The sequence below is a fragment of the Ursus maritimus genome, unplaced genomic scaffold (genome assembly GCF_017311325.1).
Source record: "Ursus maritimus isolate PB19 unplaced genomic scaffold, ASM1731132v1 scaffold_20, whole genome shotgun sequence".
Taxonomy (NCBI): domain Eukaryota; kingdom Metazoa; phylum Chordata; class Mammalia; order Carnivora; family Ursidae; genus Ursus; species Ursus maritimus.
The window spans coordinates 46,361,759-46,380,192 of record NW_024424453.1 but is presented as its reverse complement, the minus strand read 5'-3'; the positions used below and the strand labels follow the sequence as shown (position 1 = coordinate 46,380,192).

The 18,434-nt window shown below is 44.1% G+C and overlaps 1 protein-coding gene and 1 long non-coding RNA gene across 5 annotated transcripts in view; one reads left to right on the top strand and one right to left on the bottom strand.

Annotated features, from left to right (window-relative positions):
- Window positions 1-18,434, bottom strand: part of GPD1L (glycerol-3-phosphate dehydrogenase 1 like) — a 119,208-nt gene that overhangs the window by 80,589 nt on the left and 20,185 nt on the right. For all 4 annotated transcript variants that reach the window (XR_005836593.1, XM_040636898.1, XM_040636896.1 and 1 more), the window contains exons 3-4: window positions 14,567-14,707; window positions 12,861-12,999 (exon numbers count right to left, since the gene is read on the bottom strand). Coding sequence is in view for 3 of the 4 variants with exons in the window: in XM_040636898.1 (XP_040492832.1) it covers window positions 12,861-12,999; window positions 14,567-14,707 (280 nt within the window). In the remaining variant the exon portion in view is untranslated. The remainder of the gene's footprint in view (window positions 1-12,860; window positions 13,000-14,566; window positions 14,708-18,434) is intronic.
- LOC121104293 lies at window positions 516-12,867 on the top strand. Its single transcript, XR_005836594.1, has 3 exons — window positions 516-2,162; window positions 4,671-4,967; window positions 12,687-12,867. It is a non-coding gene; the product is annotated as an uncharacterized LOC121104293 (long non-coding RNA).

The following is an 18,434-nucleotide window of genomic DNA, read 5'->3' as shown; positions in this document are numbered from 1 at the left end:
CCACCTACCCTGGGGCGCCTGGGTGGCACAGCGGTTAAGCACCTGCCTTCGGCTCAGGGCATGATCCTGGCGTTATGGGATCGAGCCCCACATCAGGCTCTTCAGCTATGAGCCTGCTTCTTCCTCTCCCACTCCCCCTGCTTGTGTTTCCTCTCTCGCTGGCTGTCTCTATCTCTGTCAAATAAATAAATAAAATCTTTAAAAAAAAACACCTACCCTGTCCTTTCCCCTGGAAAAGAGTGCATTCCCTTCTACTAATGTTAGGCTTGACCACGCGAAGTGCTTGGACTCAAAGCAAATGGGGCGTATTTCCCCACCCCTTAACTTTGGGCTCAGTCATGTGATCTGCTCTGGTCAACAGGACATGAGCAGACATGACCCAGGGGATACTTCCAGCCCACTCATGCAGAAGTAGGGCTGGTTTCCTTGTACCTCTGCCTTCAATGTGAGAAGAACATTCCCTGGCTAGCCCGCTGGGCCCGGCAGGAAGATGAGAGACACATGGAGCGGAGCCACCCAGCCCAGCAGCCCCAGCCAAGGGCAGCCCACCCCCAGGGGACCCCCAGGTGTTAGCTGTGCTTACTTTGTATGCCACTGAGATTCTGTGATCGATACTTAGCGTCACTGGGGCAACAGAGAACCGATACAAACATCAACAACTATTCTCAGTGACTAACCGGTGGAAGATGGAAAGGGTACATTCTAAGAGTACCGCTTTTTGCTATGGCTACCTCCTGTCTCCTGGGACAGCCCCGGCAATGGGATGGAGGCTCTGTAGTTTTTACTTTTCCTTTTGTTTTGTTCAGGGACTTGGGATTAAAACTAAGACGAACACAGACGAAACTTTACATGTAAAGCCTGGTGTGAAATCTGCTCTGATCGGGCAGGGTGCAGGGTGGGGTGGGGTGCGGCTTGGCTCTGGGGAGGCCCTGGAAACCAGATGATAAACCTTGCCAGCCACGTCCTGGCTCCCAAGTCAACGCTAGCACACAGAGATGGCAGAGAGCTCACTGTGGGTGACAGTATGGGGGCTCTGCCTGCCTCTAGGTTCCCAAGCTTGTTCCCACACAGTCACCTGGGGGTCTTTAACTAACCCAACGCCCAGGCCACATCCCAGGCCAATTTAAGCAGTCTCCGAGGTGGGGCAAGCATCAGTAGCTTTTAAAGCTCCCCAGATGACTCCGGCAGACAAGTTCTCAAACCTTCGAGTTCACCGGCTCCGGGTTCAGCTTCCTCATGAGTGAAATGCTATGACACCCTCAGGATTGTTGTGGGGTTAAATTAGAAGGTGTGGAAAGAGCCTCTTAGAGCACACAGAGGTCCTACAGAATAACGATGGGGAGAACCGACATATGCTTATGACTGATGTTCCCCAATTATACGTAGCACGCCCAGAGAGGTTTACCAACTTGCCCAGGGTCATACAGCTCATAGGAGGCAGAGCCCAATTCTAACTCAGGTGCTTTGGCTCCGGGACCCATGCTCTGACTCTCTATGCTACGCTTCCTCATGGGGGTGGGGAGGTCAACCAGCAAAACCCAAAAAACATCACAGAGCTGTATTCTTCCAGTGAAGAAAAAAAAAAGATGATTGTCAACAATTACGGTTACACCTATAAGTAATATAATGTCAAAATAATCCAGCAGAGATAGATGATGGATACACAGGGCTCATGACACTGTCCGACCTCTCCTTCTTGTCTTCTTTAAAGAAACTGTCCGTAATAAAATGTTTAAAATCTTTACACCCAATACTTAGAAACACATTTTCTATTCTACAGGCATTGCTATTATCTATTATTTAGGTGAGTTCTCCAAATATTAGAAGTGTGTCCGTTTGAGCAAACTGCCCTCTTCCTTTTTCAAACAGTCCACCAGATCATGTGGGTGATTCTGTGCAACACTGTTGCATCACCTGGGTTGGGTAAACTAGCCCCCAGCCTCCACATCATGACGTCATTACTGTCTTACTCCTGCGTCCCTCACGGGGGGCCACGGCTCAGTGCCTCCAACACGAAGGACAACCGTGAGCACCACAGACAAGCCCCTCGCTCAGGTCACTGGAATCCAGCTGTCTGCAGCTAGAAGCGAGCTGCTGCTGTGAGCAATCGGACAGATTGCTCAGGCAGGGAGAAGGGCACTCTCCATCTACCACTGACACAGGTGGGGTCTGCCGGGTCCTCTGTGGCTGCAAATTATTATACACAGTGTCCCTTAGAGGGGTGGGCTTGATTTACCGCGATCTCACTTTTTCTCATATGTACTTTAAAAAAATTATTATTTTAAGTCACAGCTAGAAAAGCACTAACTGTATTATTACCAACCATAAGTAGTAATGAGGGAAGCAGGGACGCAGACCATCTGGTCCAGAACGGGTAATGAATGCCCAACAGCCACGGGGAAGGACAGCCCCAAACTCAATATGAACCAAAGACAGGGAAATCTCCCTTCTGTTTCATGCCAAGTTGTAGGATAATCCACCTCTGTAGTATGACACCTTCAAGCCCTCCTTTCAGTGTGTGATTCCATATCTGTGTGCTTGGAAGCTCTGCAAGGAGCTTGTGTACCCTCGACACTTAGCAGATGCTGCACACATAACAGGCTTTGAAAAACATCTGTGAGGTGGCAGTGAAAGTCTCCAGTTCTGGAAGTCAGTCCCAAGAACGAGGGAACTCTCACCGCAAGGGGGCACCACAGTTCACCATGCCAGTTGGTATTTTTACAAGCTACTGAAAAACAAGGCTGTTTTGTTGTCTTCCACAGAAGATTCCAGTGGGCTAAAAGTCCTGAATCTACCATAATGAAGAATAGGTTGGTTGCTAATGTCATCAAGAAAGGAGATCTGGATTAATAACCACAGTGCAATTATCAAATGCAGGAGATTTAATGTTGGTACAGTTACCTAACACACAACTCACATTCCAATCTCACCAATTAGTACAATGCTGTCTTTCATGGCAACCTTCCCTCCCCCAGTCCAGGATCCTACTGCGTTTGGCAGGCACGTTTTGTCTTTAATCCAGGACACTCCTTAACCTTTCGTTGTCTTTCATGACAGTGGCATTTTTGAAGAGTGCAAGCCAGCTGTTGTGTAACGTGTCTTTCACTCTGGGCTTGTCTGTTACTTCCTCATGAGGGGTTAAGTTCAGGTTATATAAGACAACTTAGTAAATACCACCTTTGGGTTTTATCCTCCTTTCAATGTTTTACTTAATTTCATTCAGGTCACTGTTGCCAACCGTGATCCAATCCACAGAGAAAGCAGTGGACACATTGGATAAATAGAAGCCAGAGGGAAAGAGATGTTAACATCTGTGCATTTGTCTGTCTTTACAAAGCAAAACAGCCTAATGTGCCCAACTAGAAGCTTTCTTACAATGAACATGGCTAAGAGGTATATGAAAATTCTAGCCAAAATCTATAGGCAGACACGGGTTTCAATCAAGGATTGGAGATGGTATCTCAGCCTTACAGAATGATTATGGCAACCAGCCATTTCCAACCGATTGCCAAAACTAAGTGCCAATTTATTATTGGCAAATAGGACTGAGTTGGAACAAGTAATTTTTTTTTTTTTTAAAGATTTTATTTATTTATTCGACAGAGATAGAGACAGCCAGCGAGAGAGGGAACACAAGCAGGGGGAGTGGGAGAGGAAGAAGCAGGCTCATAGCAGAGGAGCCTGATGTGGGGCTCGATCCCATAACGCCGGGATCACACCCTGAGCCGAAGGCAGACGCTTAACCACTGTGCCACCCAGGCGCCCCAACAAGTAATTTTTTTAATAGAAGTAGTTATATAATTTCACAGGCTCCATTAAAGTCACAGGTGGATAAAAGAATTAACTGTGAAAGAATAAAACCTATATATAGGCTAGTATACATATAATTTTTTTTTCTGGAAGACTACTTAGAAACAAACAGGGATTCCCTTCCGGAAGAGGGAGGGAAATTACATTTTTTTTTTCTTTTCTAAGGATGATATCGCTATTACAGAGGAACACCTATGTTTTCAGTCTGGAGAATGGATGTGGAAATTTGATGTTTTTCTTTTCATGTAACAATTCCTGTGACAAGAACAGATTACATTTTCCCTTATTTCTTTTTTTTTCTTTTTTTTTTTTTTAAGATTTTATTTATTTATTTGAAGAGAGAGAGACAGCCAGTGAGAGAGGGAACACAAGCAGGGGGAGTGGGAGAGGAAGAAGCAGGCTCCAGTGGAGGAGCCTGATGTGGGGCTCGATCCCAGAACTCCGGGATCACGCCCTGAGCCGAAGGCAGACGCTTAACCACTGCGCTACCCAGGCGCCCCTCCCTTATTTCTTACTGTTCAAAATGTTGGCATAGAAAATAAGTTACATAAGAAATGTAATGCTTCCTTTGATAAATGTGAGGGGCTGGCCATTTGGTAATTGAAGCTGGGGGATGTCTGCACAACAGACCTATCCTTGGCTATTTCATATTGTGTCAGACTATATTTGATTAAAATTGACTAATCTCGTGATTTTAGATAAATGGCTCATATCTGCTGAACAATTTGCTGAATAAATGAGATCAGCCAGCAAAGCTCACAATTTCTTCCAGTGAGGCAGTGTTAGGTAGAGAGCCGACTCAAGACTATTTCCTTCTCCCTGGGTGATCCTGGGTAACTCATTCTTCATCTGTAAAGCAGGGGATGGTCTGGAAGACACCAGAGGTTCCTTCTTGCTCTGCCAGCCTGTGATTTTCCGGAATCCCCACGGATCTCTATGCGAACAGAACTAGCCTCCTTCCATGCAGAGGAGCTCCAGAGGTGGGCACAGAAATTGGATAAGCCCTTGTATCTTCACAGGAATGATCCCAAGTCACCAGCGAGTTAGGAACCCACTAAAAAGGACACTGTTATATGGTATCTAAAGAACATGAGCTTGAAGTCAGACAGTCCTGATCCAAATCTTGACTCCACCGATGACTAGCTGTATAATCTTGGGTAAGTCACCGTAACGCCCTGAATCTCGACTTTCTCAGTAGACACCTTAAGATTTGCTGTGGGCTTTTGTTTTCAACTTTTTAAAAAGTTTTTAATTCCAGTTAGTTAACATGCATTTTATATTTAGCTTTAGGTGTACAATATACTGATTCAGCAATTCCATACATCACCCGGTGCTCATCACAGGTGCCCTCCTTAATCTTTAGCACCCATTTACCCATCCCTACCCCCTGTAACCATCACTTTGTTCTCTATAATTAAGAGTCTGATTCTTGATTTGTCTCTTATTTTTTCCCTTTGCTTGTTTTTGTTTCTTAAATTCCACATGAGTGAAATCATATGGTACTTGTCTTCCTTTGACTGACTGACTTCACTTAGCATTATACTTTCTAGCTCTGTCCATCCATGTTGCTGCAAATGGCAAGATTTTATTCTTTTTTACTGCTGAGTAATATTCCATTCCATTCTCCCATTCTGTAGGTGGCCTTTTTGCTTAGTTGATTGTTTTCTTTGCTGTGCAGCAGCTTTTAATTTTGATGTAGTCCTAATAGTTTATTTTTCCTTTTGTTTCCCTTGCCTCAGGGGACATAGCTAGAAAGAAGTTGCTATGGCCAATGTCAAAGAAGTTACTGCCTGTGCTCTCCTCTACGATTTTTATGGTTTCAGGTCACACACTTAGAGATCTTTCATTCATTTGAATTGATTTTTGTGTATGTTTTAAGAAAGTGGTCCAGTTTCATTCTTCTGCATGCTACTCTCAAGTTTTCTCAAAACCGATTGTTGGAGAGACCCTTTCCCATTGGATATTGTTTCCTGCTTTGTCAAAGACTAATTGGCCATGTAACTGTGGGTGTATTTTGGGATTTTCTATTCTGTTCTATTGATCTATGTGTCTATTTCTGTATTAATACCATACTGTTTTGATTATTACCACTTTGTAATATAACTAGAAGTCCAGAACTGTGATGCCTCCAGCTTTGCTTTTCTTTTTCAAGACTGTTTTGGCTATTCAGGGTCTTTTGTGGTTCCATACAAATTTTAGGATTGTTTGTTCTAGTTCTGTGAAAAATGCTGTTGGTATTTTGATAGGAACTGCATTAAATATGCAGATTGCTTTGGGCAGTAAGACATTTCAACAATATTTGCTCTTCCAATCTATGAGTATGGAATGTTTTTCCGTTTCTTTGTGTCGTCTTCAATTCCTTTCATCAGTGTCATGTAGTTTTCAGAATACAGGTCTTTCACCTCTCTGGTTAGGTTTATTCCTAGGTATCTTATTATTTTTAGTGCAATTATACATGGGATTGCTTTCTTCATTTCTCTCTCTACTGCTTCATTATTCGTGCACAGAAATGCAACAGATTTCTGTACACTGATTTTGTATCCTCCAACTTTACTGAATTCATTTATCAGTCCTAGCAGTTTTCTGGTGGAGTCTTTCAGGTTATCTACAATATCATGTCATCAGCAAGTCGTCAATTCTTCCTTACCAATTTGGATGCATTTCCTTTTTGTTGTCTGACTGCTGTGGTAGGACTTCCAGTACTATGTTGCATAAAAGTTGTGAAAGTGATCTTAGGGGAAAAGCTCTCAATTCTTCCCCATTGAGGATGATGTCAGCTGTGGGTTTTTCATATATGGCCTTTATTATGTTGAGGCATGTTCCCTCTAAGCCCACTTTGAGAGGGTTTTTATCATGAATAGATTCTGTGCTTTGTCAATTGCTTTTTTTGCATCCACTGAAATGATCATATGGTTCTTATCCTTTCTCTTATCGATGTGATGTATCACACTGACTGATTTGCAAATATTGAACCACCCCTGCAACCTGGGAATAAGTCCCACTTGATCATGGTGAATAATTTAATGTATTGTTGAATCTGGTTTGCTAGTATTTTGTTGAGAATTTCTGCATCTATGTTCATCAGGGATATTGCCTGCAGTTCTCATTTTTAGTGGTATCTTTATCTGGTTTTGGTATCAGGGTAATACTGGCCTCACAGAATGAATTTGGAAGTTCTCCTTCCTCTTCTATTTTTTTTGGAATAGGCTGAGAAGAGTATGCATCAACTTGTCTTTAAATGTTTGGTAGAAGTCACCTGGGAAGCCGTCTGGTCCTGGACTTCTGTTTGTTGGGGGTTTTTTGATTACTGATTCAGTTTCTTTGCTGGTTATTGGTCTGTTCAAGTTTTCTACGTGTTCCTGTTTAAATTTTGATAGTTTGTATGTTTCTAGGAATATATATCCATTTCTTCCAGGTTGTTGGCATATAGTTTTTCATAATATTCTAATTGTTTGCATTTCTGTGTTGTTGTGGTTGTTATTTCTCTTCTCTCATTTTTGATTTTATTTGTGTCCTTTCTCTTTTTTCTTGGTAAGTCTGGCTAGAGGTTTATCAATTTTATTGATTTTTTTCCCAAAGAACCAGCTTCTGGTTTCATTGATCTGTTCTACTGTTTTTTGTGTGGTGTTATTTTTTTTTTTTTTAGTTTCTATATCATTTATTTCTGCTCTAATCTTTATTTCCTTCCTTCTGCTGGTTTTAGGTTTTATTGGTTGTTCTTCTTCCAGCTCCTTTAGGTGTAAGGGTAGGTTGTTCATTTGAGACTTTTCTTGCTTCTTGAGGTAGGCCTGTATTGCTATATACTTCCCTCTTAGGACCGCTTTTGCTGCATCCCAAAGGCTTTGGACTATTGTGTTTTCATTTTCATTTGTTTCCATATATCTTTTTATTTCTACTTTAATTTCCTGATGGACCCATTCATTATTTAGTAGAATGTTATTTAACCTCCATGTATTTGTGGTCTTTCCAGATTTTTTTCTTGTGGCTGACTTCCAGTTTCACAGTGTTGTGGTCAGAAAAGGTACATGGTATACCTTCAATCTTCTTGTATTTGTTGAGGCCTGTTTTGTGGGCTAATATGTGATCTATTCTGGAGAATGTTCCATGTCTACTTGAAAAGAATGTGTATTTTGCTGTTTTAGGATGGAATGTTCTGACTATATCTGTTAAATCCATCTGTTCCTGTGTGTCATTCAAAGCCACTGTTTCCCTGTTGATTTTCTGTTTAGATGATCTGTCCATTGATGTAAGCGGGGGTGTTAAAGTCCCCTACTATTACTGTATTATTATTGATCAGTTCCTTTGTGATTCTTATTAACTGTTTTATATATTTGGGGGCTCCTCTGTTGGGTCCATAAGTAGTTACAATTGTTCTATCTTTTTGTTGGATTGTCCCCTTTATTACTATATAGTGTCCTCCTTTGTCTCTTGTTATAGTCTTTGTTTTAAAGTCTATTTGGTCCAATGTTAAGTATTGCTACTCCAGCTTTCTTCTGACATCCATTCGCAGGATACATGATTCTTCATCCCTTCACTTTCAATCTGCAGGTGTCTTTAAGTCTAAAATGAGTCTTTTGTAGGCAGCATATAGATGGGTCTTTTTTTTTTTTTTCTGTATTCATTCCAATACCCTATGACTTTTGATTGGAGCACTTTGTCCATTTACATTCAAAGTAATTATTGATAGATATGTATTTATTGCCATTTTATTACTTGTTTTGTGGTTGTTCCCGAAGATTTTCTCTGATCCTTTATTGTCTTTCTCTCTTTCATGTTTTGCTGATTTTCCTTAGTGATATATTTGGATTTCTTTCTATTCTTTGCATATTTAGTAGTTGTTTTTGATATATGGTTACCATTAGGTTTGTGCATAGCCTCTTTCTGCATATAGCAGTCTATATTAAGTTGACAGTGGTTTCAGTTTGAAAGCATTCTTTTCTCCTCTTCTCCTTATGTTTTAGGTGTATGTTATTATATTTTATATCCTTTTTTTCTTGAGTTCCTTTCTGGTTTTTTACATAAATATTCATTTTTCCTGCTTTTGTGTTTCCTACATTTATACTGTCACTTTTAGTCTCTCTTTTCCACTCAAAAGGGCCCCTTTAATATTTCTTGCAGGGCTGGTTTAGTGGTCATGAACTCCTTTAGTTTTAGTTTCAGTTTTGTTTGTCTAGGAAACTGTTTATCTCCTCCTATTCTGAGTGACAGCCTTGCTGGATAGAGTATTCTTGGCCTCAGATTTTTCCCATTCAGCACTTTGAACAGATCATGCCACTCCCTTCTGGTTTGTCAAGTTTCTGTTGAAAAGTTTTCTCCTAGCCTTATGGGTTTTCCCTTCTAAGTTACTGACTCCTTTTATCTTGCTGCTTTTAAGATTTTTTTACCACCTGATTTTGCAAATCTAATTACAATATGTCTTGGTGTGGGTCTGCTTTTGTTGATTTTTAAAAAAAGATTTATTTACTTATTTCAGAGAGAAAGAGAGAGAGAGGAGAGTGAGTGAGCAAGGGGGAGGGGCAGAGGGAGGAGAGAGAGAATCTTAAGCAGACTCCGCACTGAGTGCAGAGCCAGGTTCAGGACTCGATCTCGATCTCATGACCCTGAGATCATAACCTGAGCCAAAACCAAGAGTCGGACACTTAACTGACACCCAGGCACCCCTGCTTTTGTTGATTTTGATGGGAGTTCCCAGTGCCTCCTGGATCTGGATATGTTTCCTTCCCCAGATTAGGGAAGTTTTTAGCTATTATTTCTTCAACTGAATTTTCTGCCCCCTTTTCTCTCTTCTTCTTCTGAGACTCTTGTAATATGAATGTTATTACATTTGATTGAGTCGCTGAGTTCCCTAAGTCTGTTTTCATTTTGCATAATTCTTTTCTCTCTTTTGTTCAGCTTGAATACTTTCCATTTCTCTGTCTTCCAGGTCACTAATTCGTTCCTCTGTTTCTTCCATCCTGCTGCTCATTCCATCAGGCATGTTTTTCATTTCATTTATTGAGCCTTTTATCTCTGCTATGTTATTCCTTATCACTGCATTAAGGGTCTCACTCATGTCTTCCACCCTACTCAAGTCCAGCGAGTATCCTTACGATCACTGCTTTAAATTCTCTATCAGGCAAATTACTTGTACTATTTGGCTTAGATCTCTGGCTGTGGCCTTGTCCTGTTCTTTCGTTTGGGATAATTTCTCTGTCTCCTCATTTTGTCTGCCTCTCTGTGTCTGTTTCTGTGTGTGAAGAAAGTCATCTGTGTCTTCTGTCTTGAATGCAGTAACTTTATGCAGAGGAGGTCCTGGAGTCCCTGCAGTGCATGTCCCCCATTCACCAGAACCCGGCACTCCAGGAGAGAGTTCTGTGCATGTTGCTTATGTCCTGCTGTCGTGTCAGAGTCACTTTTCCTTTCAGCGCAGTCGTCGGCACTGATTCTCTGCCTGTTGTGGGCTGTGCTTCCTCCCGTGGTGTTAGTGGGACCCAAGCAGGTCAGCTCTGATAGGACATACCCACTGGGGAACTTGGGAGCGGGGTGGTGGTGTTAGCAAAGTTTGTGTTGGGCCTCCAGTCCTATGTCGGATCCCCTGAAGCGTCACCCTGGCCGGGAGCTGCCCGCAAGGGTGGCTGGGGGCATGAGGCTGGCTACAGTATTTGATAATGGCTGGGTGTGGCTGGGTCCAGTGCATAATGGTGGCTGGGGGCATATGGCCTGATGTGGTGGCCGGGCATGGTGTGTGATGATGGCCGGGGGCATGCAGCTGGGCATGGTGTGGTGGCTGGGTGCTATGCAAGGAGACGGCTGTGCACCCGGTGGCTGGGCAGGGCATGCACACAGCTTTAATACAATTTGCCCTGAGCCCTGGGGCACAGGCTACAAGTGTCTGTGCAGCCCTGCCTTCCACAGATGGCTCTGTGTTTATGTTGGGGGGTGGAGGCAGAAAATCGCAGCTGTCAGTTCTCTCATTTTCAGAGAAGTCCCCCGACATGCTCCAAAATCAATATGATCAGATCTGTCTCCTGTTTGCTCCCCACGTCGTGCAAACTGCCTCTCCACTCAGGCTGCTCTCTATAAGGGTAGAGACCCAACTATCACTTGCCCTCCAGGCTTGCCCAGGGCTGAGTCAGCTGACCTCTGAAGCTCCAGGCTGTAACAAGTCCCACTTGTTACAAACTCACAGAATTCAGCCCCTCTGGTTGTTAAAGCCAAATGTTATGGGGATTAGCATTCCCATGTGAGCTCCCTGGTGCGAGGGCTCATTTCTCTGCCGTCTCCATGCACACAGCCCCCTCCTTCCTGTGGGCAGCCTCCCTCCACCTCTCTGACCTTCCTAACCTGTCAGGTGCAGCTTCTTCTCCATCTTTAGCTGTGGACTTCGTTCTGCCCATCTCTGGATCCCTCTCTGGTTACGGACTTGGATGTGGATGGTATCCAGTTGTAAATGTGGGACGGCGTGAGCTCAGGATCCTCCTACTCTGCCATCATCCCAAATTCCAGAAATTACAATCTTAATTCTACTTGCACATTTTCTTGTACTGTTTAAATTTTCTTCCCTGTGTCTACATATATCATTTTCATAAATATCAACCTAGGTTGACTATAGTCCATTTTGTTTTCTTCATTCTATTATTTGTGATACCTCTGTTCTCCACAAATAGTATTTCTCAAAAAAAAAAAAAAGTTTTAAGTGCGCAGATATATGGGATTGATGGACTACTGTCCAGCTATGAAGATGTAAGCTGACCGACTTTGAAAGTTGCCTGTTATATATTAAGTAAAGTATTTTTTTAAAGCAGTATGTAGCTTAACGATAAATGTAAATTAGTAGTTTACACACATAGGAAAAAAATAATGGAAATTAAATGTAAGACAGGGTTTTCTTTTGATCACCCCTATTTTTCATAATATCTATGCAATTAAAAGTAAAAGAGAAATAAGCAAAAGAAGTAAAAATGTCCTAACTTGCAGGCGTGTGTAAGAATCAAGAGCTACTGGGGTGCCTGTGTGGCTCAGTCAATTAAGCATCTGCCTTCGGCTCAGGTCATGATCCCGGGGGGTCCTGGGATCGAGCCCTGTGTTGGGCTCTCTGTTCAGCGGGGAATCTGCTTCTCCGTCTCACTCTCCCTCTATACTATCCCCCCTCTCAAATAAATAAATAAATAAATAAATAAAATCTTAAAAAAAAAAAAATCAGGAGCTACTTTTTCTCACGCATTCTATCTTACTCAAAAGAGCCTGACCCCTCTCAGAGCTTCCTTTTACAAAGCTGTAAGGAGAAATCATTCACACTGCTGGTATGTTTGACAAGGGTAGAAGTAAGTTCTGGAGTGGTAAATAAAACTTTTGCAAAGCATCTGTAAATATAGGAATATTACTTTTCTATCAGTCTTTTAATGTGGTACATCGGCACATGAGAATTCCAAAGCTCTTTTTAAACGAAGCAGAAATCTTCACAACACCAATGTTGCCTAAGAATAGAAAGAGCTTTCTGATTTAGGAAACAAGATGGCCAAGTTCATGCCTGGGTTCTAAATTGGCCATGTGATCTTGGGGCAGGTAACTTATTCACTGAGTTTTGGATTATTCACCTGAAAACAGGGATCATTCTCACCAATTTTTATGATTCCAATTTTTAGTATATGTGCTGCCAAAGCGAGCACATTACCACCAATTTTTAAATCGCACCGGAATCCAACGAGGATGAAGATACTGGCATTTGTGAGTAAAAAAAAAAAATCTGGGTTTTCTAAGGCCAGGGCAGCCCCTCCATGAATATCCCCACCTGCTTCTCTGTATAAGCAACTTTGCATTTTTGTGTTTAACCTTGATCATTCATTATTCAATCATGGGAGGTCCAAAGGGTCTCCTGGCCTTTCCTTTCATTCTAGAGGCTGCTGAAACATTTCCGTTCCACAGAATGACCTCCTTACAGTAAATCCCCAACCCACGGAATATCCACCTGAAGAAGAGTCCACTACAGAAAACACCGGACGCCGCAAATGTACGTTTTAGAGCACCGAATGCCCAGGCTCCCAAGGCTCCCCCGACCCAGCCAACCTCACCGATGGTGGTCTCACAGAACTTCTCTGCAGCCACCTCACTCGCGATGTTGGCTCCCATGAGCACGCTGACGTCAATGCCCATCTTCTCCCGGATGATGTCGGAAATGAGCTTCAGCCCCTCAGGACCCTCGTCTATGCCCTGCAAGGATGTCAACAAGTTAGGGGAAAACAAACCGCCAAGTGAAAGATGCATGACACGGTTGCTTTGTTACTCACGTAGACGCAGGAACCCGGGGGCATACACGACTTAGAAAACAGCTCTTACAAGAGTAACATGCATACCATGTCTGCACTGTTGAAAGCGTAACGATGAAAGGGAAAGAAATGAACATGTAACCACCCGAAACATGACCTATACCCCTGAAGTCCCCTGTGTCCTTCCCCAAGTCTGTCCTCCTCCTCACTACTGGTCCCCACCCCCACCAGGCTGAACCACCATCCTGAAGGCTGGACGCACTGCTCCCTTCTGTTCTGGACCGTTCTGCCACATAAAGCTATTCCTAAACGATGTGTTATGCCATAACGCTTGCTTTAGAAAGCCTGTAAGTGAAATGGCACCATTCACCTATGCGGTACTGTTCGGTGCTACGTTATTATTTTAGAGATTCACCCCTGTGACTGCATGAATGTTCTGGTATGTTTCTATTTACCACTGTGTATTATTCCAAAATGAAAGCCCACTATTCATTTATCCATTGTACTTATAACTGATGTGTGAGCTGTTCAAGTTTGCTCTCATAAACACTCATCTATGAACCACTTGAGAACAAAGTCTCTCTAGGGGGTTCTTAACCTTTTTTTATGATATGGCCCTCACCCTCAGCCATCTGTTGAAGTTTTATGGACTCACTCTTGGAATTTCATATGCATAAAGCAAAATGTATGAGATTACCCACTGAAATGTGGTTATCAAAATGTTTTAAAAAACCACACAAATTTATGACAAATATACGTGCTGTTTTATTAATGCAATTAGAAAAAGATGATTTGGCAGGTTGAACAATTACCATAATTTCAAGGTCATGATCAGCATAAATGATACCTTGAGGTACCTGGAGCCATTATAAAGTGGCATGAAAATACCTTGGATTTCTACTGACAACAGGACACAAGTCCTGCTAACGCTGTTATGGCAAGTCTGACCCGTGGCTGGCATTCATCCATGAAAGCAATGCTCATCTCAGTTGGAAGTTAAAATGAATAAAAATGGGACTTTTCTCCCCCCATTTAAGTCCAGGACCCTCCTGAATTCTGTCTAGGGACCTGTGGGGGTGGTTTGTGGACTTCTAGTTAAAAACTCCCTTCAGGGAGTATACCCTGGAGCGGAAACTAATGACGATGCATTTCCCAGCAACACAAACCACCGGTGATTTCCAGAACGCAGGCTGAGACCCATGTCCTGGACGGGTTCTTTCTGACAGCGAGGCTCATCAGGAGGAGCCCGTCCTCACATCACCGCCGCTGCCAAAACCCGCTGTGACAGAAAGCAAGCAGCCCTCGCCTGAAGTTGAGCTCAGCTAAGCTCCTGGGATATGTGTTATTGATTACCTTCCAGGCATCTTTTTAAAAAAACCAGAAAACAAAAAAACTGCCATAACCTCCCTTTCCGCTCCTCTTGCCAACAGGTGGAAGTGAGAGAAAATAAATTCCCCCCCATAACTGATGTCCAGCAATGCTTTCTCTGCCTGGGGTCACGGGCCAGTTACCTTGATGAGGGTGATTCCCAGCGCTTCCTTGGGCACTCTCCCGGTGATCTCGTCACAGATTCTGTGAATGAACTGGTGGGGAATGACGAACACTAGCAGGTCTGCGTCCTGCACGGCCTCACTGAGGTTTGGGACGGCTACCTGCAATGAGGAGGAGGAGGAAACAGTTACTCCTATACCAACATGTCTCTGCCAATGACTTCATTCACTGACCGTTTATCAGGCGCCTACTGTGTGCACAGTACCGTGCAGATAGACAGGAAAGTCAAGTGTGCTGTGTGCTCTGCCTTCCCCTTCAGGACGCATCTGAATCGTGGAGGGTCCTGCCTCTGTTGCTGACCGGTTGGGCGAGTGACTTAGCTTCTCTATGCCTCAGTTTCCCTACCTGGAAAAAGGAGTCCTGATACTGTGTGGGTTGTTCTCTGCTGCTCTCCCAATGCCCCAATCCATTCTCTGCCCTTCCTTGCCCTGCTGTGTTGCCCCAGGGAGCTGCTTTCTGTGGACCATTTTTGCCTCCCAGGTGGCGTCTGCCAAAGCAGGACGCTGTTAGGAGATCCAAGGTGGGAGGAGAGACAGGTCAGGGTACTCGTCAGCCTCCTGGTGCCATTCCGGCCCAGGCTCACAGGGGTGCTGGCTTGGCTTCATTCTACAGTTATACCTCCTGACAGGCAGTCCCTCTTCCCATGTCTCTAAGCTCTGGTCGGGCTGGTTTGTTGACACCCGTCTGTCCCCTTGCCCTTTCAGGGGTGGGTTATGATTTCCTGCTGTTGCTAAACTCTGGGCACTCCAGGAAACCCTCTGGGTTGCCTTGACTCTGCCCACACCTCTGTAAATAGTCCCACGCTAAACTTTCCTCGGTAAGGCACTTGGAGCGCTCTCGTGAAGAATAAGGGATATAGATCGTGTTTCGCACCTGGTGTGCACTCAACACACGTCAGCTCTTTTGGTGATTTCCTTCCTTCAGATAAATATGAAGATGGGTGTTAGAATTTAACATGGGCAGAGAAACACATACACACACATTCACAGGCAGAGGTGAGGACGTGGGGGCATGTGGTCTCTCGCAGAGAATGCTTATTGTTGCCCAATGTCCGTTCTCCCCTTCCTCCTCAGCACGAGAAGCCCCAGTTTGGGGCTAGGCTCATAAATGCCCAGCAGAAAGGCTACATTCCTCAGCCTCCCTTGCAGCTACGTGCCCCATGTGATTGAGTTCTGACTGGCGGGGCGTCCACGGAAGTGCTGTGTGTGACTTCCGGGAAATGCTCTTTGAGGCCTTTCCTCCTCCTTTGGCCAGACGGAATGTGAAGAGATGCCTGGAGTTCAGACAGTGACCTTGGACTATGAGGAGGAAACCAAATGCTGAGATGGCAGAACAGTAGGATAAAAGAGTCCCTGACACCATTAACAAGCACATCATTAATACCATAAGCATCTTTTACAGGAAAGAAGAAAAAGCAAACTTTTAGGTCACTGCTATGATATGTTTTCTGTCATATAAACCTGAACCGAACTCTAACCGAGATAGAGCTCCTATGAAGCATACTGGTTCCCAAAATGAAGGGACTAGAGGAAGATTCTTCCCTGAGGAAATGCTGCTATGTGCCACAGGAATATCATTCGGGATGGCTAAGCCTCCTAGGAGAGCTAGTTTGGTCCTTGTGATGGAGACTGCCAACTCTTCACCAAAATTCCTTCTCGCCTTCCTCTGTAATCACAGAGCTGGAAGCCGGTCACTGGTCACATGGCTAGGAATCGCATTTTCCAGCAGGTCCCGCAGTGACACAGGCCATGGACTGAGTTCTCATCGACAGAGCGTGAGAGGGAGCAGTGCACACCACTTATGGCCCAGAGCCCCTAAAACAGCGGGCTGCTTCCTCCACACTTTCTCTCCCCAGTTTCTGTTGTTGAAACTCATGGCAACCCAGACCTAAGAGATGGCACAGGACATGCGGAAGAAGGATAGAACCAAGCCTAACAGTGTGAAGCAAAACTGCTAGACCACTGTTACATGAGAGGGAAATAAGTCCTTTTGTTCTTTAAGTCACGTGATTATTAGGTCTCTTCTTTGATCTTAGTCTATTTTCTTAACTAATACATATGCTAAGAGTCACTCCCTCCCTCCGAGGGTCCCCCAGGGAAATCTATCTGGAATTATTTCATCCCCTTATCCCTTTGGTTGGTATGGAAGACTTCTGTAATTTACCACCCAGCCTGGGTTCTCCTCCTTTCTGGCAAAAGTGCCCCTACATTTCATTTCAAAAGCTACTGCTTCCCCATTTTAACCATGCAATTTGGGTGGAGTTGGCCCCTCCCCTGCTCCATGGATGGTCTTTTTGTCCAAGCCAGTAGGCACATAAAACAATGAGAGCCAAGGAGATGTTTGCTGGGGCTTCTTTGTGACAGCTGCTTCCTTACTCTTCTCCAATAGCTACCGGGTCTTCCCTTGAACAGTGTGGGATGATGGTGTGAGGTCTGGAACAGCTGCAACCATTTTACAAATGTGAGGGGGAGAACCTAGTCCTGCCAAGGGGCTCCCTTGTGAATGAAGCCAACTTTGTGGAATGCAGAGCAGAGAGACTGAGAAAAACCCAGGGCCCAGTCAACCTCATTTCAGCCATTGGTTCGGGCTGTGCCTAAAACCAGCCCTACCTGGGTTTTTAGTCATATGAACCAAATCATCCCCTATCTCAGCTTCAGCTGGTTTGAATGGCAGCATAGTCATTCCCCATAGAGCAGATCATAACCCAAAGCTTACTGGCACTTCCCCTCTTAGTCACATTCCCCAGAGCAGGGAGAAGCTGCTTTCCTCTTCAGAGGGGCTTCTCTGGATTAGTAATCCAGGCTGAGTGGCAAGGATGTGTCACCAAAAATCTACCTGCCTATCAGTCCCCTCGCATTTGCAGATTCTACCTGCTCCCAAGAGCAATTTCTTACTCTTTTCCATTAGGCTCCTGATGCCAATTCCCAGCTGCCATGTCCTTTACTGGCAAAGCTCTTTATGCTCTTCTGCATTTGCCTGTGGTCCCACCCAACGCTCTCCCGGCCTTTATTAAGAACTGACCCCTCACTCCACCATGGGTAACTAGCCTTACTCAGGCGAGGATTTCTGCTCTGCACACTCTCATACAGAGCCTGACAGCCTGAACTGTAGTTAAAATCTTTTTTCTTCTCTAGACCTCTTGTTCCTCCTCTGTCCCATCCATCCCCAATACACACACACATACACACACACACACACACACACACACACACACACACCCCTCCCTTTCTGCCCTTTCGAGGCATTTCCCAACATGGTGAAATGGAAAAGACACCAGAACCAAAGAGAAAATATGGAAAAGATGTATGTTTGAGTCCCATATCTGCAAATGATCAGCTGTGTGACCTTGGATAAGTAACGTATCTTCACTGACCGCAATCACCCCATATACAAAGGGGTATAAAAATCACTTTTCCTGGGGCACCTGGGTGGCACAGTGGTTAAGCGTCTGCCTTCGGCTCAGGGCGTAATCCCGGCGTTATGGGATCGAGCCCCACATCAGGCTCCTCCGCTATGAGCCTGCTTCTTCCTCTCCCACTCCCCCTGCTTGTGTTCCCTCTCTCGCTAGCTGTCTCTATCTCTGTCAAATAAATAAATAAAAAATCTTAAAAAAAAAATCACTTTTCCTATTCAGCCACTTCACAAAACGCTTTCGGATTAAGTAGTATAAATAAGAGTGCTTCAAAATGATACCAAACAAACGAAAGAGATTACACATCAGAAAAATCTACCTGCTTCCTACAATTCTTACCTTTCAAGGAGGTTGCCCATCCCTGTGTCCCATTTTTAAAAACTTGCAAGGAAGCTGCCAGCTGGTCTGGATTTTTT